Below are 23,881 nucleotides of genomic sequence, written 5' to 3' on the forward strand. Positions count from 1 at the left end.
ATCAACTGAAACTTTGTCACTTAGTGTCATGCCCCACATTACAGACCTCATCTGGTGGTGGATCTCTCCAGCCGCATTGAGAGCAGAGCCGGTGACTTGGTGGGGCTGACTTGTCCTGGCTCCCCGGCACTGTGCACGTCTTTTTCTAATGCCACATCTAGGGATGTCATGTTGGTAGCTTGAAACCAGCTGGGGGAGAAGGGTGTATGGAGGGAGAAGGATCTACACTGTGGATTCAGCAAACAAGGACATCTGTAAATGCTACAAATGAGGACTTTCCTTGCACCCCCCTCCTCCCCGCAGACAGCTGATTTTAAACATTTACCAGCATACTACAAGACTATGTCCTTTTTATCTTGTAACTTTGGCAGCCTAACAGTGTACCATGGTCACAATAGGTGCTTAGTAAGTATCTCTTGAACGAATGAAAAAAAAATCCTTATTGTAAGTAATAATCTGAGTTTTTTTTCCTCGGACATTCTTATTATTTGGGTTCAGACAAAGTTCCTCCTTCCAACTCCCTACCCCCACCCCCCCAATTTAGCTATAGCTCATGGTGCCTGTTGTACCTTGTAGTAGGTAGTAGCCATGAAATGTACAGCTCTAGTGCCTTCTCTAGGGAGGCCTCACTTTGGCCTTAACTCTGCCTGTGACCCCCCAGCTGTGGGGGGGCCGGCACAACTGTAACCAAGTTCTGTCTTGTGTCTGTGTGGCATGTGTGGCTCATAGTCTTCTCACCTGCTCTTCAGAGCAGCCTTTTGGCAGACTTGGGGCAGGACAAAGAGACTGAGTCCTAGACTGGTGGCCCACTCTGATGACACACAGCTTCTCAGGCACAGGGTTAGAACTAGGACTTATGGCATCAGAGTCCCAGGTCAGGCCAGTCTCCAGTTCCCGCCCCAGTGAGACAACTTTCGAGGCCACACTGTTTCATCTCTGCTCCTTGTCTGCATCTGGTGTGAGTGTGTGTCCTCCACACCTGTCCTCCTCCTCAGGTCTGAAGGTCATTGTTGGGGCCTTGCTGCGCTCTGTGAAGAAACTTGTCGATGTGATGATCCTGACTCTCTTTTGCCTCAGCATCTTCGCCCTGGTAGGTCAGCAGCTCTTCATGGGAAATCTGAACCGGAAATGTGTCAGGAAAGGCATGAAGGACTGTGACTCTAACAGTAAAGGTAAACACCTCACCTTTCAGTTCTTGCTCTGTGCATGGTTAGCTTTTATTTATCCCCACTCATACTAGCTACAGATCTGCATTAAAGAGTCTCTTAAGAGCAAAGGGTAACTTGATCCCTCCAGGGTTCTCATGCAGGCAAATGCATTTCTGTAAGAAATTCTTAGCCTCATTCCCTGGGTTTCCATGGAGAAGGAAAAGCCTGAAGCCACATTCAGAAGAGGGTGTCACCTTCCATCTCTGCCCCTTCATTGTCATGTTTTGCAGAAGTCTTCAGAATGTCTGGATTTGGCCAAAGGGAACCAGCAACTTCCCAGCCCTGTTCTCAAAATATTTTCTCCAATGATATCACTTCTTTTATGTTGCCCCCTCTCTGCACTGAGGTCGACCCTATCTCAGTTTCATGTGTCCTGAGTCTCATGTGGCTACACTTTCTCCATATCTGTCTTGGCTTGTGAGTGTCTCATGGGCTGACCTTGTGTCCAGCTTCCCCCAGTGGGTGGTCTCTGGTTCAGTTTTATGTCCTGAGAGGCAGAGTGGTGCTGGTCTCACTGCTTCCTCCTCCTTCTTCTTTTCCCTTCTTTCCTCTTGCTCCTTTCTGAGGGCTTAGGCTCCAGTTCCTCTCTGGACACCCACTTTGATCATTTTGGAGGATTCTGAACCATCTGTTTCAAGTATAATCTGGCATATTTGCTATTCTCTTTTCTTTCAGTGTTTTTTTTTAAATCTGAATATGATTCTTTCCTTCTCAGAATATTGCTTTGAAAAGAAAGATTCCACTGAATTCAGAATGTGTGGTCTCTGGATGGGTAACGGGTAAGATGTTTATAATATATATTAAATAAAAATATGTATATTTTTCTCCTAAGCAGAATACAGCTAGACCTTTTGACATGATATGGAAAACAGTCTTATGGAAGCGGTGGCGGTAGTTCTCAAACACTGCTGATTATTTCATGTGTCTAAGCAAGTTTAGATGGGCATTACTAAATTAAAAATTATTTTCAAGAGTTTAGAGAGGATTTCTCCCCTAAATTATGTTGAATTTCTGTTTGATAAGAAGCCTACTGAAAATTATAGTGATATTTCAACTTTATGGAGTAAATATTCAAGACTATCAAAGGTAAGAAATGAGGCTGTAACTGAAAGACCCATTTAGACCTAGTTCCTGTTCAGTGGCATGGCTCTGATGCAAGACCACATGTGCACTTCCGTTTGTTGGTCTGTGACCGCTACCGCCTCTAATTATGCACACTGTTGTATGTGTGTTCATACACATTCACCTCAATAGCTAGTAGCCCCCTGGCCCTTTGGGATACCCTTCCATACCCTTCCCTCTTCCAGGATATCAGTGCTCTCTGTGGTGAGATTCAGTGTAGATTTGTTGAGTGTATTTCAAATTAAGATAATATGCTAGTCACTCTGATGAAATCGACTACAGTCATTCCTTAAAACAAGTATCAAGAGCCAATAGTGTGCCAAGCTCTGTGTTAGGCCCGAGGAATCCGAGTACAAACAATGGAGTGCTGCCCTCTTGAAACTGACATCTTTCAGGGAAGAGAGATGTACAGTAAACCCTTGAAAGTGTGATGAGTGTTACAAGAGAGACATGTAGATAGTGAGGGAGATAACAGGGATGTAACCCTATCTATAAAATGAGGGAAGTCTTCTCTAATGCCACTTGTGGTGGTCACAGGTTTGGGTTAGGTCAAACTCCCAGCACTTATTAGGCGTTAATCTAACACAAGGTTTACTGAGCTCTCTAGAATGACCCTTGACAGGACACACTGCACCTACAGTGTTTTCATTCAGTGAGGGCCCAGCAGCTGTCACAACAGTGCTTCTGTCATCCATCATCCATGCAGAGCCAGTATGGTTACTGTAAGCAAAATCTAAGGTGGGTAGGCCTCCTAAGCAGACAGATGCAGAAGCCTTGGTTTCCAACCGATCTTGATAATGTTCTCATCTGTCTAAGATTGTGTGCCAATCACAGCTCTCTCAGTATAGGTATAGTCTCAAAGCTCAGGAGTTTTATAATAAACCTGCTCCTAATACATGACCTTCCACATTGATCATAACACAGTAGTCTCTAAGGAGATGGCAGATCTGAGGTCACCTTCCCAGGCAGGCTTTTGTCTATTCAGGGCCAAGTCCTGGTTTTCAACCTTTGCCCACTGCCTCCTTCCCTGAGGACTGGCTGACAGGTGACTACAGGGTGGATCTGAAGCATGTGTGGGAGGTTCTTGTAGATGAGGAGATAGAGCAGACAATTCCAGACAGTACAGATAGCAAGGGTGAAGGCCTTGGGATATGGGGACATGTCAGGGATAGTAAGAAGCCCAGCAGCAGACAGGAGCCAACCACGCAGGACATGGTAGCCCATCACTGTCAGAGATGTTGACCTCGATCATAAAGGAATCAAGACCTGAGCAGATTAGGTATTTTTCAAAGTCACTTATGGCTGCTGCTTGGAGAACAGATGAATAGAGTAGATTAGACAGCCACTTAGGAGGTTCTTTTAATACAGATAAGAGTCACAAAGCTGTTTAGCAGAGATGAAGAGAAATGGATGGATGGATCCCAAAGACATTTGGAGGCAGAAAGAACAAGACTTGTGGGTTAAAGAGGGGGTGTTGGCATGTATATGTGTGTGCAAATGTACGTGTAGGTTAGTCGTCAGAAGTGCAGTGGAGAGAAAAGTATTATCCATGTTTCTGGTGTGAGTGACTGGTGATACCTTTGCTGAGATAGGAACGCTGGAGGAGAGACATAACCACCTGTATCCAGAGAAGGAGACAGAACAAAACAAGCTTGTATTTTGAATGGTGACCAGGAAATGAGGGAAATCAAGTGTGGCTATAGGCTGGAAGGCTTGGAAGACGGTGGATGGCCACTCTACAAATATTCTCTTCACCAAGGACTTTCGGGTGTGAGCCCATGGTTCTTGGAAGAATCAGTGCCTTGGACGGTGGAGGGAAGGGGGAACCTGGGCAGCAGGGTATGTAATTCTTTCTCTGTTCCTTTGTTCCCAATATCTAGAACTTGTTCTGAACAATTTGAATGCAGGCACACCACGACAAATCCTGACTATAATTACACGAATTTTGACAACTTTGGCTGGTCTTTTCTTGCCATGTTCCGGCTTATGACCCAAGATTCCTGGGAGAAGCTTTATCAACAGGTTATCTATTTATTCATTCTCTCTCTGTCCCTCCCCTCCCTGCTCGTCTCCCTCCCTGCTTCCCTCTCCCCTCTGCATCGCTTATCTGTCCCTCTTTATCATTTTTATAACCTACCATCTCTCCTTCACCTTTGTCATCTATTTCTTGTCTTTAACAGTACTGTTAAATTCTGTTTTAGAAATTCCATTAGAAACACCAAAAAAACCATGAATGTGATATTTGGAAGAAGAGTCCAAAAAAAAAATCTCCTCTTCCTAGAAATATCACTCTTCTCCAGATTCCCCACTGATGAAAGTTCCACCACTAGTGCTTCAGTTTTCATGCACATTGCTATTTCTCTTGCCTTTTTTATTTAAAAAAAATGCAAATACCCTTGAGAAGTTCACAGTAAAGTCACTAGGACTTCCATATGAATGTACAGATGGCTTGCTGAGGGATAGGGCATCATGTGTTCCTGGGTGACTGGGGAGGCAGTAGATGATGCTGTGGACAGCTGAGCCAGCAGGTGCTGGGGAGAGACCAATCGCTACTGTATAATCTCTGCTCAGGATGAAGTCGCCCCTCTGCAGAGGAGGGCTTCAGATGCAAGCGTGTGCTCTGTCCTTTGCAGACCTTGCGTACCTCGGGGCTCTACTCAGTCTTCTTCTTTGTGGTGGTCATCTTCCTGGGCTCTTTCTACCTGGTTAACTTAACCCTGGCTGTTGTCACCATGGCTTACGAGGAACAGAACAAGAACGTAGCTGCTGAGACGGAAGCCAAGGAGAGGATGTTCCAGGAAGCTCAGCAGCTGTTAAAGGAGGAGAAGGAGGTAGGGGCACGTGGTGTCAGACAGTGGGTCTGCTGTAGGGACCCCAGAGGCCATAGAGTCTGATATCCAAAGTTTCTGTACGAGGCCTGGCCTCAGTGCTTTCCCTAACGGCACTTTTCTGAGAGTTTAAGCCCCTTGCAGACTGATTCTGCTGCTGTTTCTCATTAAGATGTCCAGGCACAGGGCTCTTGAGAACAGGGACCCTTGATCTTGATGATCTTTGAGCTTCTAAAACCTGAGCCTTCAAAGACAGATTCCCAAATTGCTGGCTAGAGGATAAAATATGGGTTGATGGAAATTAAGACTCTGCTCCAATCTTTCTTGTGGGAATCTGGAGATGTTCATGTTCAGGGACTTGAGAATTTGGGAGAGCAATCATAGTGGCTGTAGAGATAACAGTTGTGATCATCTCTCCCTTCTTATAATTCCTGTTACATTTACAATCCATTTTTACTATTTCCCTGGCATCTTTACATTTTTTTCAATTCTAAGATTCTAAAATTCAGTTCTAAGATTTCAGGGCGGGGAACCATGTTTTATACTTTTTCTCATCCTCCACAGAGTTTTTTCAGGAGGAAACCCATCCTGAATGCTTAATATCTGCATCATTGAGTGCCTAGCACATGCTGGACCCTGTGCTAAAAGTTAGTGATACAGAGATATGGAAGAGTCAGCCCTGCCTTTGAGAGCTGCCACCTCGTGGGCAAACAGGACATGTTCCCCAAGATAAACTAGGACAAAGCTAGCATATTCCTATTGGGTGATGAGCAATAGAAATGGTCTGATGCTACCAGAAGAGAGGAGAGAATGCTCACCAAGGTCGAGGTCATTTGCAGTGTTCCATAGGGAGGTGGAATCTGTCCATTAATTGTTTTTGTTCACTTTCTCAGGCTCTGGTTGCCATGGGAATTGACAGAAGTTCACTTAATTCCCTTGAAGCGTCATCTTTTTCCCCAAAGAAGAGAAAGCTATTTGGTAATAAGAGAAGAAAATCCTTCTTTTTGAGAGAGTCTGGGAAAGAACAGGTTTCAGGATCAGATTCTGATGAAGATTCTTCAAAAAAGGCAAGTTTTGGCCAAAGGATTAGTGATACTTTAGCACTGTTCATGGGGGACAGGTCAAGTTGTCAATCTGATTGAAAGGATTCATTCATTCATTCACTCATTTATCCATTCATTCATTTGCACATACTTCCCTGCATCCATGTGTCTATTCAGTTATCCATTTATTTACAAATATCTGTTTAAAGTATTGACAGTGTTTACATCTACTTGGCACCAAGATAGGTACTGGGGATACATGAGATATACAGACATCTAATGAAGACACACTGATCAAGAGGCAGTTACTGTCCAACATATTGACTGACATGATGGTCACTGAGGGAGAGCAGAGGAGGAGCAACGTTTTAAGAGCAATGTTTGTTCCTCCAAAGCAAACCCTGAGACATTAGAGTGCAAGTAGATTATTTGGGAAGTGATCTCAGGAAACACTGAGAGGGGAGGAGACAAGTGATAATGGAAGAGAAGGTGCCCAATTAAGATGTATTATTAAGCCAGTTACCACTGAAGGTAATTGGAGCTTACTCTCCCTGAAGTGAGGGCACTAGAGTATTTATGCACCAACTTTGGTCCATCATTGATTCAGGACTCCTAGGGTCAGGAAACAATAATTTTTCTATTGTGTGTTAGGGGAAAAGTGTTTGGGTTGCCAGAGAAAGCCTGAGGACATATGGATGGGGCCAGCAATAGCACTAGCTTCAGACTTGGTGGAGGCTGGGGAAAGAGCAGTGGATCAGGAAAGAGCTCCCCGAGGAAGCAGCGTATAACTGAAAGGATGAATTAACCAGGTAAAAGGAAGCATGAAGCACCACAGGGAGAGAGAACAGCACATGCATAGGCCTGGATGCAAAGGAGAGCAGAAGAACATGACCCAGGAGAAAACGTGCGAGAGAGAGAGAGAGAGAGAGAGAGAGAGAGAGAGAGAGAGAGAGAGAAAGAGTGAGTGAGTGAGAGTGAGTGTGTGTGTGTATGTGTGTGTGAGATGAGGTTGGGGGGTTGGCAAGAGGCTCTAATGGTAAGATAGGGGCCATTGCAAAAGGCCCTGAAGCCAAGCTCAGGAGTTCATTCTTTATACTGAGAGAGAGAGGGGTAAGAAATATGGAAAGGTTTTAAGCAAAAGGGTGTTACGACCAGATTTATATTTTGGAAATCCTGGGTATGTTGAAGAGAGGGGATTGAAGGAGGGCGAGTCTGGAGGCAACCAATTAAGAAGTGGTTGCGGTGATACAAGTCAGAGGTGAAACTGGTTTAAAACAATGGATAGGGCAGTGAGGCTGAAGAGAGATGAACTGTTTGCAGTGATCTACAGAAGACAAGATTTAGCAATTGACTAGATGCAGAGGGTGGGAATGACACTGGTGTATGGCTTGGGTAGCCAACTTGACGGTAGGTAATTTACCGAGATGGAAGAGGAGTATGTTCTGGGGATGGGGAGGATGGCAAGTCCAGCTTCGCACATGCCAGTTTTGTGGTGGCTGTGGGGCATCCAGGCCAAGACACTGAGGAGGCAGCGGGATATGCAGAAATGAAGCTATGAAAGGATGTGCAGTAGGGGAAAAATGCTTATTCTTGTCATTGAAGTGGGGGATGTTGGAACCTGTTTTAATTGGGGAGAGAGAAATCAGAAGAGAGGAAGACGCTGGAGATATGGATCAGGGAATGATGGCCAGTGTCACTTTCCTGAGGCAGGAGGGAGATGATGTAGGCAGAAAGCGGGTGTGCATGCCTGAGAATGGAGTGGGGAGAGGGAGTTCAGGGGCCTTTGTAGACGTGGATGGACAAACCTCACCCTCTACTGTGAGCAGCTCTCCGGTGGAGTGACAGGGAAAGATCTTATGGTTTAGGGGCTTCTTTGCTGTCAGACTGCAGCATATTGAAGAGACTGCATATATGTTTTTAACATTTTGAAAGTTTTTCCTCATTTCACAAAATAGACAAAGACCCAGACATCTAATATAAAGTGTCTTTTCCCTTAACTAGGCCATAAAATATCTGTACCAAGACTACAGGCTACCTTTGAAACAGCTTTCCACAAAGGGACAGTTCTCCCTGGTTGGTCAGAACTTAAGGGGAATAAGTCATTAAAAATGCCTGAGTTTTCTGCGTAGCTGAAGGTTTATGTCCTTTAGTCCCTAGAGGCTTTAGAATTGTAGGTAAGAATCAGTTAACTCTCAGACACTGAGAGAGTACTTGAAGTTTAGTATATAGATTTGAGGATATTTATTTTGACTATTCTTTTTTAGTTACTGATTTTTTCACAATCTTTTTAGGCAGCCACTCAAAGCATTCACTGTCTGGCCCCAATCCACCTTTCTAAATTTATCTCCCACTTCACCCCTTGCAGACATTGTTTCTAAACTACTCTTTTCATTGCTTTCACACCCTGAACCATTGCTTATTAGTTTTTGTAAAATTTTGTTTGCTCTTTGTTGACAATGAATAAAACACAGAAGCATGCGTACATAAGAAATATGAATGTTCAAACCGTATTTCTCTTATCTATTAAATGTGAATTAAGAAAACTGAACATTTGGCATGCCACGAAGTTGAAGTGAGTAGAACATCTTCACTGCATGTGGCATTGGAACAGAGTAGTTTGTCAAGTTTTGAGGAGAGGATGCCCCTTCCCTTAGAAGGGCCACGCCTTCTCTTATAGTCACACCTCCTAGAGCAAACCAAACGACTGTCCCAGAATCTGTCAGTGGACTACAGTGATGAGCACGGAGACCCCTTCCAAAGGCAGAGAGCTCTGAGTGCCGTCAGCATCCTCACTATCACCATGCACGGTAAGTTTTGCCTCCCAGGCCAAGGGGGAGCCTAACTGCAATGATGTCCTTCCCTTCTTCCTCTCTCCAGCCCCCGAGAAACCTCCTGCAGCCCACTGTACTTCCTGCTAAGTGTGACTTCCCATGCTTCTTTGGAGCATGTGAGCAAAATGGCTTGGAAGAAGTGGACCTATCCTGTGGGTCCACCCTTAGCTGACACTTGGGTAGTGGTGGGACCAAGAGTACCACTGGGATTTCCTGATCAGGCCAGGCCATCACAGGAGTTCTCAGTGACAGTGATGGTCAGCCAGAAAAGAGAAGACATAGAAGTTTCCAGGAGGTGACAGTTGTCATTGAAGTTAGAGTAGGAATCTGGCATGGACAATAGAAGACTTGTGTAGACAGGCTGGAACCATCTGATGGACCTGATTAACAACAGCAGCTAACAAGGACTCAACTAAGGGGTTTGGTGTTTAACGGCAAGACTCAAGTCCCAGCAAGGATGGGGTTAAATAGATTCTTAGCACTTTTGAGCCCATTATATCACCTCATTTGTCCTGTGTAAGTCCCTGAAATTGTGGGGAAGTTAGGGGTGCAGCTGCTTTCTGGCCTGAACTCAACCAGCTGATAGAGTGCCTTTTGTTTCAGTGCTTACAGATACCCCTGCCTGAATGTCTCCTCGTGCCCGGAGCCCTGGTAGCTTCCTGTGGTGTGGTACAGCCATCACCATGGTCTGCCTTGAGTGAACATAACTTGGGCTGTGTTTATCTCTCTTATGGGTTCACAGCCAGTTGGTGTTGACTTCCCCATCTATATCTCTCACAGTGCAGCCCAGCTCCCAGATGCTCATTATAAGTATAAAGACTTGATGAACTTGCCACATGGAAGTTGTATGTAGGAAGCCTGTCAGCTATACCACTCAGTGCCCTTCTTGACTGATCACGTTGTAGTGATGCTAGGGAAGAGGGAGGAAGCAGTGCACTCAGGCACAGAGGAGCCAGACTGGTTCAGAGCTAGCTCCTCAAGTGCTCTTTCATTCTCCTTCTCCAGAACAAGAAAAATCACAGGAGCCTTGCCTCTCGTGTGGAGAAAACCTGGCATCCAAATACCTCGTGTGGGACTGTAGCCCCCGGTGGCTGTGCATTAAGAAGGCCCTGAGGACTGTGATGACCGACCCCTTTACTGAGCTGGCCATCACCATCTGCATCATAATCAACACTGTCTTCTTGGCCATGGAACATTACAAAATGGACCCGGGTTTTGAGAAAATGTTGTCCACGGGGAATTTGGTAACTTCAGGCTTTTTAAAATATAAAACATTCAGAACTTTGAATATATCTTGCCACTGCCTTCTGGCCTGTAGTGTTTGTGTAGAGATTTCAAACTTTGAATTATAATTCTTGTTAAGCCTAAACATTTTGTGAGTGGCCTAACCTAACATAGGTCTTTGGTCCCCTTAAGTTGAGTAGAGGGAAGAGATGACTGTTAGAATTTTATTTTTACCCAGTTCAGTAATTTTCCATGGGCCTGTGTTGGCCCTCTAGTATTAAAGAGTCATCCTGTGGCAAGCCAGAAGCAAGGAGACTTGTTAAAGGTCAACTATTTCAGATAATCAAGAAAATATTGACCATATTCAGAGACCCATGACGATGAGTACCATGAGCCCCAGTGACACTGATGACATCATTTGTCACAAAATAATGTGAATGCCATTACTACGTGTTACTCCCCTGGAAAGAGTCCCCTAGAAGCAGTAAGAGGTTTACTTTTCTAGAAGTGGGGGTTTGAGGCCTGTGGGGTGGGGTGAGGTTTCAGACTTGAGCCTGCTTCGATATATTTCTCATTGGATGGATCTAGTCTCAGTTAAATTGGGGAAACTAAAATAGGGTAACAGACTTTTCAAGAACTGTTCGCTTTAATCTATAGTTCCCGCAGAAGACATTTCCCCCAAGGGAAAATTAGTCTCCCAAATATCAGAAATAACAAGTAATTACCCAGTGAATGTTCTACCCTAATTTTCTAATGAGTTAATTAGCTAAAAATCTTACCAGAATATCTAGCCCTTTCTTTAAAGTTTCATTTTTCTGATTTAAAAGGCAGTGCTTGTTTTTTTAAATTATTTTAAGAATAAGGAAAAATACAGATAAGGGAAATACAAAGAAGAAACTCGTTTCCTGTGGTCTTACTAGCAAAGATGATCATTTTTAGCATTGCAGAGTATTTTCAGGCAGTATGTATATATGTATGCATTTTTTTTAAAGTTTTTTTTTTTTTTTTTACATTGACAAGAACCCATTGTATCTATTGAATCAGAAGCTGATCCACAGAGCTACTTTCATGCATCAGTTTTAGGATGGTGTAGAACTGTAGATAGGTGCATGTCACCCTTGGTTCCACATCCCTCCCAGGAGGAGCAGGACATATTGGGATTGCAGTATAAAGACCAGGTTGGGTCTCCTTACAGACAGTCTGCATTTAATTTCCTTTCTCCATGCTGCCTTTGGGAAGAAGTACCCTGTGGGGTGTACATTGGTCAGATTCAATTCCATGTTGCACCATAAACCTAACACATGCAGTACCTTCAAACAGGCGGGGGTCTTCTGGGCTCCAGGCAAGTGTATTCAGCTCTCTCCTGTTGAGGTATCCCAGAATGGCCTCTCCATGTTGTTTCACTTGGAGGCACAATGCTGTGCCCTCAGGGCCACTGTCCCAACCTCAACAAGTTCGGCAGACCCATCTTTTATCACCTTCTGGTAGATGGAGTTACTGGATAAGTTCCAGAGAATAACCAAAGAACCCAGAGACATCCCCCTGGGCAGGGCTTCCAAATTGCAGAGGTGGTCTATCCAGTCACTTCGTCTGCTGGTCCAACTGTGGGAAATGACCAAAGCGCCCTCTCAGATTTCCCACTGACCAGGCGTCCTGGGTGCTGAGGCGAAGTTGTATTTTGCAGTTGAAACTGACTAATTAAGTGACATTCTTCTTCACCCTCTCCAGATACAGAAGGAGGCATAGGGACATTTGGTATCTGAGGACACAGGCAGCAGCTGGGGTCCTGAAAACTGAAGAGTAACACACAGAGCTGCTTACATAGCCTGTGCTTCCACACCATGTGCCCCATTCTCTAGACATGCACTAAAAAGTAGCAGCCACCTCATCTGTTGTGCCCCCATAGTGGTGGTGGATGGAGGCCTTGGAGCCCTGAGCTCCAGAGAACACATTCAGACCTCCCTCTTCTGATGAGTGCATCAGGATTAAGCTGGTCTGTGGAGATCTATGGACTAGACTTAAGAATGGACTCTGCAGACTTTGGGATTGTTTGAATCAGGGGAGTATGTTGAGCTCTCTAGAAGCTATAAATGGCAGTTGAGTTGGATTGTAAAACCAATGGTCCCAAAGCATCTGGGGATGCTGTAGGGCTAAGATACCTAAAGCCTAAAGGAGACAGGAGGAGGAAGAGCGAGTCAAAAGGGGATAGGGATCAGTCCAGCCCAATTAACCGGAACAGGGAACTCCATGTGCTTTTAGGCACTGATTGTGGCATTGGGCAGGGGTAGGCAGCAGTGTTTAAAGGGAAAGTTTAAAGCTTTGAATTTTCTTTGCCACCCTTGATTTCTTTTTATTTGCCTATCCTGGATTTATCTTTGCCCAACCTTTTATTTAGCTTGTGCCATTTTATTTTACAGATATGTTTTATAAATAGTAAGTCATTGAATTATTTATAAAACTACATCATCTGTTACTTTTAATAAGGAGATGTAATCATTTATGGGTTGTTGTTGCTTTTTCTAGAACTGAAGAGGAGAGTCTTATAACTGACAACATTTTTAAAGGCTTTAACCTTTTAATATTATCATATTATTGTCATACTATCATTTTTCTCATTTCTGTTTAATTTGTGTGTGTGTGATAGAGAATGTGTTATTTGCTATGAAGAAATGCTTTGCTTTATCTTCTGCAAAGATAACAGATTCAACATTTTGCAAATTTCTTAAGCCTGAATTTATCTAATTGTTAAAGACAAAAAACTAATTTTTCCCAAGGAAAACACATAGTTTAGTACTTTTTAAACGCTTGCCCTTCCTTTTAATTCTTTGATATTTTGTTCTGGCATGATGTGCCATGCATTCTAATGAGTTTTTAGGATTATATTCTGACTCACTAATCCTCTTTTCAACCATAGCCAATCTAGGATTTATCCTATGTATTAGGTTGCTCAAAGACATTTTTTTGTCCTTGGTACTATTTTTCAGTTCTCTGCTCTGGGCCCTTTTTAAATTTTTTTCTGATCAAGCGGTGTTGAGATTGAGTGATTAGGTGAACTCTTCCTGGATTCTGGTTTATGGACAGTATTTAAATTTAGTTTCAGGGCTGTTATGTACACCCCCTGTTTTGAAGTTTTTGTTAGTATTTTGAAGAGAATTCAGAAGAGGAATTGCTTGACACTTTCTATTATTCTTCCATCTACCAAGAAGCCAATTTTGCTTCATTTTCAACAAAATGGGAAATAATATTTATTCTCCATCCTGATGTTTGTGAGCTTGGTGACACTGGAGTGGCACCATAGAAAGGGGATGGAGTGAGGAGCAAAGGTAGAGTGAGGTTCATGCTATAGTGGTAAATGGTTCTTTTTCATGAATTTCAGGGTGTATTGTATCAAGCATAAGAATACATTTTATTTCTTTATAACCTCTGTAATTCCCTTGGACTGTTCTTAAAAGTGTATCTGCAAGAAGAGGTAACTTCCTGTTCTCATTTTTCTTTGTCTCACTGTAGGTTTTTACTGGCATTTTCATGGCTGAAATGTGCCTAAAAATCATCGCACTAGATCCCTACCATTACTTTCGCCGAGGCTGGAACATTTTTGATAGCATTGTTGCTCTTCTGAGTTTTATAGACGCGATGTTAGCTAGTACAGCTGCAAGGAAACGAAGTTGGATGTTATTCCTTCGTTCCTTAAGAGTGGTAAGGCACTACTTTCTTATCTTACTGAATAACTTAGCTGCCAGGATTTGGAGAGTCTTGAGTAAGTTCAGTGGTTATTTTGGATAAAACTTTACCATCTTATCTTAACCTGAGAACCAAAACTGCACTCCTCCCACCCAGGTCTTTAATAACCCTTTTGAGTCCCAGGGTGTCTTCTACCAGCTGAACCCCTACTTTTTCCACCTGCCTTCTGTAACACACAAGATAACCCTTCAGGCAACCCGATGCAAAGTTGTGTCTTTCAGTGTCAGGACTATGCTCCTTGCTTTGTGTACAACCCCTCCAGTTATCTCTTCCCCAATGGAGCCCTGAGCTAGGCACCCTCTCGGCGGGGTTCATCAAGGGATGTAGCCTACAGGAGCCTACGAGGGGAACCAGTGCTGCCAGCAGATACTGTCTCTTAAGGTCCCTCCTCACTGCTGCCACTGTCATGTTCCTGTTCTGCAATCTTTGCACTCCATCTGTTAACCTTTGGAAGCATCAGGGCAACCTTTGCGAGTACCTGCTGTGAGCTGACACAAGGGGAGGCTCAAAGATGAGGAAAGCACTGCCTTCAAGGAGTTTGCAGTCTAGGGAAGATACAAGACAGGCCCAGAAATGACCATGAGGCACAGTAGAGTATGGCAGACCCCGCAAGAGGTATGGATAGAAAGCTACAGAGAAATCACATCTGAGAGGGGACTGGGGAAACCGTGAAAGGTGGCCTTTTGTCCTCTTTCAAAGATTTACTTTTTTTTTTTCTAATGTGGATAGGATTTCTAAGCCTGTAGAATAATCACTTATTTGATTCAGTTACCTAAGCATATATTTTATACTTGGCATATGTTAGAAAATCACACTGCTTAAAGTCAGGCATAATTAGGCTGTTCCCTAAACTTTTATTGGTGCTTAGGTGAGCAAAATTACATTTGTATTACTATTGTTTAGGCTCATTACAGCCATGCTCTGAGGCAAGGAACTCTGGTGTTATCTGTGTATGAGAACAGAACTATGATTTCTCCCTGAGATGCCCACCGCTCTCCTCTGAGTAGACAGTGGTGGTCCTTCTCTTATGATATAAGTCTTACTGACCTGGAATATTTCTAGCCCTAAATAGTTGATATTTAACAGGAGTATACTTTGGGGTGAAACCACGGTTTACATTGGAAGTTAATATCAGAAAGAATCTATGAAACTAGTTGTTGTGTTTTTTCCTAAGGTTATTGTCTCCTATGAGGTCTGTCAGTTTCCATGGAGAAAATTTCTCCTTGGAAGAAGAGCATGTCTTGAGTAGCTGAGTGCCTTTTCTCTCTTAGGTACAAAACATCATGTTACTCTCATTATTGTTACAAAGTCTATATTCAAACTTGTAACCTTAATTATATAATCCAAGAGTTAGCAAACTTTGTCTGTAAAAGGCCAGATCGTAAATATTTTCAGCCTTACAGGCCACATGTTCTCTGTTGAAACCATTCAGTTTTGCCATTGTTGCACGAAAGTAGCTGTAGACATCAGAGAATAAATGTGTTCCAATAAAACTTTATTTATGGACATGGAAATTTGAACTTCATACAATTTTCATGTGTAATGAAATATTTTTCTTTTGATTATTTCCAATCATTTAAAAATGTAAAAAACACTCCTACCTGTCAGACCATATAAAAACAGCCAGTAGGTTGGATTTGACACTGGGGCCAGAGTTTTTGACCCTTGGTATATTATATAGGGTTCCAAAACATTCATTTTATTTAATAAATATGTATGCTGAATTCCACCGTTATGATCCTAAAGTGTTTATCATTAAAAAATTAGACCAAACTATTCCATTTTTAAAACAAAAAGTAGATACAGGTGAATATTATATTAGGACATGGTGTTGGTGACAATGTTTAAGATGAATTTGGCTTTGAAAAGATTTTTGATAGTCATAAATGCTGTGTTTTGGGAACATGTCATTTGAATTATAGCTGAGCAGATGGAATTTGTCCTTAACTGGCTTTTCTTCCACTTTTTGTTTATTGTCTGTTTTTACAGCTGAGGGTCTTCAAGTTAGCCAAATCCTGGCCAACTTTAAACACACTGATTAAGATAATTGGCCATTCTGTTGGGGCCCTTGGAAACCTGACTGTGGTCTTGGGCATTGTGGTCTTCATTTTCTCAGTAGTTGGCATGCAGCTTTTTGGCTCTCAATTCAGTTATAAAAAGAGTAATTCGGAAGAACCCCGACGCTGGCACATGGGGGATTTCTACCACTCCTTTCTGGTGGTATTCCGCATCCTGTGTGGGGAATGGATCGAAAACATGTGGGAATGTATGCAAGAAGCTGATCGATACCTGTGCGTTATTGTCTTTCTGCTGATCATGGTGATGGGAAAACTCGTGGTGAGTGTCTTAGTTTTGTTGTTGTTGCTGTAGTTAATACATGAACTAAAAAATGCATTATCTTCTTTTGCAGCACTTCACTAGTGAAAATTGTTATTCTAAATATGGAACTATAAATTTATTGTATGTAAAAATCTGCATTTGAATTTGGTTTGAGGGAACTACAGTAAACATGAAACAAAACCTTATCACGTAGTACTCATGAAGACTAATGCCCCAATGTCTATTCTACGCTAGGTAATTATTCAAAAACCATTGATTTGCTGATTTGCTGAGGTAGGGGTTTTTGACTGAATTTGGTCAGTAAAATGTAAAGAGATGTCCCCTGCGGAAGGTTTCTTGTTCTTTAAAAGAAGATGATGATGGAGGAGAAGGAGAAGAAGGGATAAGGGGGGAAAAATGGTCCTTTTTACCTCCTCTGGGCCTTTTATGACTGTGGTTCCTGGTAGAACTGCAGCCATTATGGGACCATTAGAAGAACCAAACTAAGACGAAGTCAACACTGAAGAACATAGAGGGAAGGTGGAACAAACCTATCGTCAGGTCATAATTGGTCCCCTGTTTTAGTGTCAATCATCTTGTCATGTTACATTTTCTTATTGTGTAAGCTGTGCTAAGTCTGTTACTTGCAGCTGGAAATGTGGATATTTATGGAGAGGCTAACTAGGCGTACACCAGTGAGGGTGTGAGGAGACAGGAGACAGACAGGGATACCTGAGCACAAGATCTTCAGAATCAAGTTGGGGCTATAATGCAAATCTATCCATACATAATAGCTTTATCCTAAGTACCTTATAAGTGTTGTTGATAGACAGTAAGAGATACAAGAGATCAGAAGATCAGATATCACCCAAGGGAGTGGAAAGGGAGCACTAGGAAGACACGGTACTTGAGAAGGGCACTTAAGTAGCAAAGAGGACTTAGCAAATAGAGGCTCTCTGTACTCCTTAACTTCAGTTTTTCTTCAGTCTTATCTTGATGTCTCTAAACTTCCTCAGTCTTCTGTCCTCTTTATTTATTTTATAGATGAACTTTCTTGGAAGACAGAAGGACAGAGAACTCTTATTTGACTTTGTTTTGGGTCTTGGGGAAAAGTTCTGGAAACCTACTTATTCTTTCCTTTGCTAATTTTTTTTTTTAATAGTGGAGGTACAATTGAACCCAGGACCTTGTGCATGCTAAGCATACACTCTACCACTGAGCTATAACCCACCCCTCTCCTTTGCCCCTTCCCAGGTACTCAACCTCTTCATTGCCTTGCTGCTAAATTCCTTCAGCAATGAGGAGAGAGATGGCCACTTGGAAGGAGAGGCCAGGAAAACCAAAGTACAGTTAGCCCTGGATAGGTTCCGCCGGGCTTTTTGTTTTGTGATACATACTCTTGAGCATTTTTGTCGCAAGCAGTACAGGAGGCAGCATTTACCAAAGCAAAAAGAGGTGACAGGAGGCCTTGCTGCAGAGAACAAAGACGTCATTCCCCTGGTTACAGAGATTAAAGGGGCCCAGAGACCCAGGAGGAGTTTGGGGTACTGACTTATGCACCAAAGACCTTGAGTATCGGACATGATCGGACTTGGTTGGCCCCACTTGCAGAGGAAGAAGATAATGCTGAATCTCCTGATGAAGATAAGACACAGTGTGTCACACAACCTGAGGCTGGAAAACAGGTATGAAGGTTCACACGTAGACTTAGATGTTGTCTAAAGCTAGAGTTGCCATGGGGCACCGGGTTGACTGCCCTGTTCTGAGCACTGTGCAGAGATGATAAGGGTATAAAATGTACCCTTAGTTTGTTGAGTGGCTGCCCCTCAAGACCAATATACACATCCCAGGGCTGGTTCTAATCATGGTCGTGCACATGTGGTACAGATGGGAGGTGTCAGAGAGATTCAGAGGGGAGCAAGATCAGAGTGGGCTGGGGCAACAGGGGAAACAAGTGCCTTTGGTTGAGCCCTGAAAGAAGAAATATAGAGTTTGAATTGGCTGAAAGGTGAGGAAAGGGAATGTGGAAGGTTAAAAGAGTAGCATAGCAAAAGAGACAGTGGTGGGAAAAAAACTTAGAGTCTCTGCAGGGACCAGTGAGGGGCTCATGGGTGAGAAGTGGTGAGAGATGAGGGCTGTCAGGGAGTGGCAGGTGATGGATGTCCTAAATGGACACCTACAGACTTCATTCTGGATGCAGCAGGGCTGTTTGTATATTCCTGAGGTTTCCATAATGGTTGTAACATACTGCATTCCCACCCACCAGCAATGTACAGGAGTTCCATTACTCCATATCCTTGCCAATGTTTGATGTCATCAAACATTATGTTTTAAATCCCTTTTAAAATTTTAACCAGTGTAATAGGTTTGTAGTGGTACCCCACTGTGGTTTTAATTTTTATTTCAATGACAAATAGTGATATTGCATAATATCTTCATTGGTGATGTATCTATTGCTCACTTTTATTGAGGGATTTGTTTTCTTATTATTGAGTTGTAAGAGTTTATTACATATTCTGAATATGTGTAAGTCCTTATTCTGATATGTATATTGCATATATTTTCTGTCTGTAGTTCACCTTTAATTTTCTTAATGGTATCTTTCAATGAGCAGAAATTTTCAATTTTGATGAAATATAATTTATCAGTATTACCACTATGGTTCATGTGTTTTGTTTCCATTCCAAAAAGTATTTAAAAAACCTAAAGTTTCAAATGTTTTCTTTGAGGATTTTATAGGCTTAATTCTGAGGTTCAAGTCCATAATGCATTCCAGTTTAATTTTTATAAATGGTATGAGTTGAGTCATTTTTTCCCTGTATATATATTTAGTAATTCTAGTACATTATATTGAAAAGACTATTCTTATCCCAATGAATCAACTTATTATCTTTGTTAAAAATCAATTGTATGTACAAAAACTACTAGAATTAATCAAAGAATTCAGCAAGGTTGCAGGTTACAAGATTAACGTTCAAAAATCAGCTGCATTTCTTTACACTAATGATGAATCAACAAAGAATTGAAAAGAAAGTAAAGAAACAATCCCCTTTAAAATAGCACCCAACATAATAAAATACCTAGGAATAAATCTACCCAAGGAGGTGAAAGACTTAAATACGGAGAACTATAAAACATTGATGAAGGAAATTAAAGAAGACTTTAAAAAATGGAAAGATATCCCATGCTCCTGGATTGGAAGAATCAATATTGTTAAAATGGTCATATTTAATGCCCAAGGTAATCTACAAACTTAATGCAATCCCTATCAAATTACCCAGGACATATTTCACAGAACTAGAACAAATCATAATAAAATTTATATGGAATCACAAAAGACCTAGAATTGCCAAAACATTACTGCAGAAAAAGAAAGAGGCTGGAGGAATAACCCTCTGAGACTTCAAATACTACATAGCTACAGTAATCAAAACAGCATGATATTGGTACAAAAACAGACATATGGACCAGTGGAACAGAATAGAGAGCCCAGAAATGAACCCACAAGCTTTTGGTCAACTAATCTTTGACAAAGGAGGCGAGAATATACAATGAAATAAAGACAGTCTCTTCAGCAAATGGTGTTGAGAAAACTGGACAGCAGCATGTAAATCAATGAAGCTAGAACATTCCCTTACACCATACACAAAAATAAACTCAAAATGGATCAGACTTAAACATAAGACAAGATACAATAAACCTTCTAGAAGAAAACATAGGCAAAACATTATCTCACATACATCTCAAAAATGTTCTTCTAGGGCAGTGTACCCAAGCAATAGAAATAAAAGCAAGAATAAACAAATGGGACCTAATTAAACTTACAAGCTTTTGCACAGCAAAGGAAACCATAAGCAAAACAAAACGACAGCCTGTGGAATGGGAGAAAATATTTGCAAAAGATGAAACTGACAAAGGCTTGATCTCCAGAATATATAAGCAGCTCACATGACTTAATAAGAAAAAAACAGACAAGCCAATCCCAAAATGGGCAGAAGACCTAAACAAGCAATTCTGCAGTGAAGACCTACAAATGACCAACAGGCACGTGAAAAAATGCTCAGTATCACTAATTATCAGAGAAATGCAAATCAAAACTACAATGAGGTATCACCTCACACCAGTCAGAATGGCCATCATTCAAAAGTCCACAAATGACAAATGCTGGAGAGGCTGTGGAGAAAAGGGAACCTTCCTACATTGCTGGTGGAAATGCAGTTTGGTGCATCCACCGTGGAAAACAGTATGGAGATTCCTCAAAAGACTAGGAATAGACTTACCATATGACCCAGTAATCCTACTCCTGGGCACATATCCAGAAGGAACTCTACTTCAAAAAGACACCTGCACCCCAGTGTTCATAGCAGCACTATTTACAATAGCCAAGACATGGAAACAGCCTAAATGTCCATCGACAGAGGAATGGATAAAGAAGTGGTATATTTATACAATGGAATACTATTCAGCCATAAAAATGACAACATAATGCCATTTGCAGCAACATGGATGTCCCTGGAGGATGTCATTCTAAGTGAAGTAAGCCAGAAGGAGGAAGAAAAATACCATATGAGATCGCTCATATGTGGAATCTGAAAGAAAGAGAGAAAGAAAGGAAGGAAGCAAGGAAGGAAGACAGGAAGGAAGGAAGACAGGAAGACAAAAGAAAAGAGAAGAAAAGAAAAGAAAAGAAAAAGACAAATGAACATAAATACAACAGAGAAACAGAGTCATAGGCATAGAATATAAACTTGTGGTTGCCAGGGGATAGCGGGGTGGGAAGGGACAAATTGGAGTTTGAAATTTGTAGATACTGACAGGTATATATAGAATAGATGAACAAGATTATACTATATAGCACAGAGAAATAGATACAAGATCTTGTGGTAGCTCATGGTAAAAAAGTATGCGACAATGAATATATGTATGTTCACATATAACTGAAAAATTGTGTTCTACACTGGAAATTGACACAACATTGTAAACTGACTATAACTCAATAAAATAAAATTAACAAATCAATTGTGTGTGTGTATATATAGATATATACCTTTTTATGAACTCTTAATTCTGTTTAATTGATCTGTGTATCTATTTTATAGCCATACTGCACTGTCTTTATTACTGTAGATTTATAATAATTTTTTAAAGCAAGTTACATAACTTCACTCTTTATCAGATTTATTTTGGCTATTGGGCTGTTGTAGTCCTTTGCATTTCCTTATGCATTTTACATTCAGCTTGCCAACTTTTCATAGGAAAGACTGCTGGGATTTTGTTTAGAATTGCATTGAATATATAGATCTTTTTGTAGATAATTGGCATCTTAACAATATTGTATGTTCCGATTCATGAACGTGTATAGTTCTCCACCTATGCAGATTTTCTTTGATTTCTCTTAACAATGTTTTGTAGTTTACAGTGTAGAAGTCTTGACGTATTTGGTTAAATTTACCCCTAAGTAGTTAATGTCTTTATGATATCTTAAATGGTAATTTTTAGAATTTCAATTACCAAATGTTCATAATTAGTTCACAGAAATGTAATTGGCTTTTGTATTTTGACCTTGTGTCCTGCAACCTTGGTGAACTGACTTGGTAATTCCAAAAGCTTTTTTTATAGATGCCTTAGAATTTTCTATGCATATAATTATTTCATCTTCAAAGATAATTTTACTTTTTAAAACAATTTTCTTTTTCCTTGCCTTATTACATTGGTTAGGGCCATCAGTTTAGTGTTGACTAGGAGTCATGAGAGTGTATATATTGCCTGGCTCCTGATCTTAGGTGGAAACATAAAGCCTTTCCCCATTAAGATCTTAGTTGAGGAAGTTCCCTTTATTCCTGGTTTGTTAGGAGGTTTTTTTTTTTTAAACCATTAATACATATTGAACTTTCTGAAATGCATTTCCTATATTTATTGGTATAATCATAGGGGTTTTTTTTCTCATTTATTTATTTTTAGTAGAATTGAGAGTTGGGGCAATCTTAATTTTTTTATGTATTTATATATGGTATATATATATATGGTCTGTCTATATATATAGATAGTAAACCCATATAAATTATACATATAAATATAAATCAATAGAAAATAAATCGAAGGCTACACATAAATACAGAAAATGTAAATTACCAATAGGATATTCAGTCTCACTAATAGTTTCTTGTTTATTTTGAATGTTAAATCAACTGCAGCTTTCCTTGGATTATCCCTACTCAGTTAAAGTATATTATCCTTTTATATATATTTGGATTCAGTTTATTAATATTTTGTTAATAATTTTGCATCTCTAGGTTTTTCCCTTGTAATGTGTCTGCCTGGATTTGGTATCAGGTTAATACGGACCTCATTAAATGAGTTGAGAAGTCTTCCTCCTCTTCTTTTTCTTTTTCCCCCAGCTTTATTGAGATATAACCACCATAGGACCTTGTGTACATTTAAAGTGTACAACACAATTTAGTACATATATCTATTACAATATGATTACCACTGTAGCAGCAGCATTAGTAACATCTCCATCATGTCACATAATTATCATTTCTTTCTTTGTGGTGAGAACATTTAAGGTTCACTATATTAGCAACTTCAAGTATATAATACAGTATTGTTTACAATAATCACAATGCTGTATGTTAGATTCCCTGACTTATTCATCTTTTAATTGGAAGTTTGTACTTTTTAACTAACATCTCCCCAATTCCCCCACTTTCCAGCCCCTGGTAACCATGATTCTACTCTCTGTTTTTCCAAATTCTGATATTTTAAGATTCCACATATAAATATCATAAAGTATTTATCTTTCTCAGTCTGACTTATTTCACTTGAACATAATGTCCTCAAGGTCCATCCAAATAATGTTACAAACTATAATTGAGATTTAATATTGTTTGGAAAATTCTCAGTTATTATTGTTTCAAATATTTGTTCTGTTCTTTTCTTTCTTCTCCTTCTGCTATTCCCATTATAAGTATATTATATCTTTGTAGTTTCCCTACAGGTCTTTGGTATTCAGTTCTGTTTTGTTCTGTGTTTTTTCTCTTTGCTTTTCAGTTTTAAAGGTTTCTATTGAGCTGGCCTTGAGTGCAAAGATTCTTTCCTCACCGGTGTCCACTCTACTAATAAGCCTGCTAATGGCATTCATTAGCTCTGTTAGAGTGTTTTTGATCTCTGGCATTTCTTTTTTATTCTTTCTGAGAATTTCTGTCTGTCTGTTTAAATTGCTTGTATATTCTTGCATGCTTACATTATCCAGTAGAGCCTTTAACATTTTAATCATAGTTATTTTAAATTCCTAAAGTGGTAATTCCAACATCTCTGCCATATTGAGTCTAGTTCTGAAGCTTTCTCTGCCTCTTCAAACTGCATTTTTTGCCTTTTGGTATGTTTTTAAATTTTTTCTTCATTGTCAGACTTGATGTACTGGATAGATGGAATGGCTGCAGATAGGCCTTTGGTAATGTATTGGTAAGGTGTGGGGAGAATGGAAGAGTTCTGTAGTCCTATGTTTAGGTTTCAGTCTTTTAGTCACTTGTGCTTCTGGACTGTGAACTCCACAGTGTTGCTCA

General features: G+C 40.8%; 1 protein-coding gene across 1 annotated transcript in view; it reads left to right on the plus strand.

The window, feature by feature from the left end:
* SCN11A (sodium voltage-gated channel alpha subunit 11) overlaps positions 1 to 23,881 on the plus strand; it is a 122,923-nt gene that overhangs the window by 68,712 nt on the left and 30,330 nt on the right. Inside the window, 11 exon segments of the mRNA XM_014552505.2 lie at positions 996 to 1,172; positions 1,924 to 1,987; positions 4,211 to 4,352; positions 4,964 to 5,161; positions 6,052 to 6,225; positions 8,879 to 9,008; positions 10,038 to 10,276; positions 13,764 to 13,952; positions 15,987 to 16,334; positions 17,571 to 17,826; positions 17,829 to 18,001. Coding sequence (XP_014407991.2) covers positions 996 to 1,172; positions 1,924 to 1,987; positions 4,211 to 4,352; positions 4,964 to 5,161; positions 6,052 to 6,225; positions 8,879 to 9,008; positions 10,038 to 10,276; positions 13,764 to 13,952; positions 15,987 to 16,334; positions 17,571 to 17,826; positions 17,829 to 18,001 — 2,090 coding nt within the window.

The sequence above is a fragment of the Camelus ferus genome, chromosome 17, assembly GCF_009834535.1.
Source record: "Camelus ferus isolate YT-003-E chromosome 17, BCGSAC_Cfer_1.0, whole genome shotgun sequence".
Lineage (NCBI taxonomy): Eukaryota > Metazoa > Chordata > Mammalia > Artiodactyla > Camelidae > Camelus > Camelus ferus.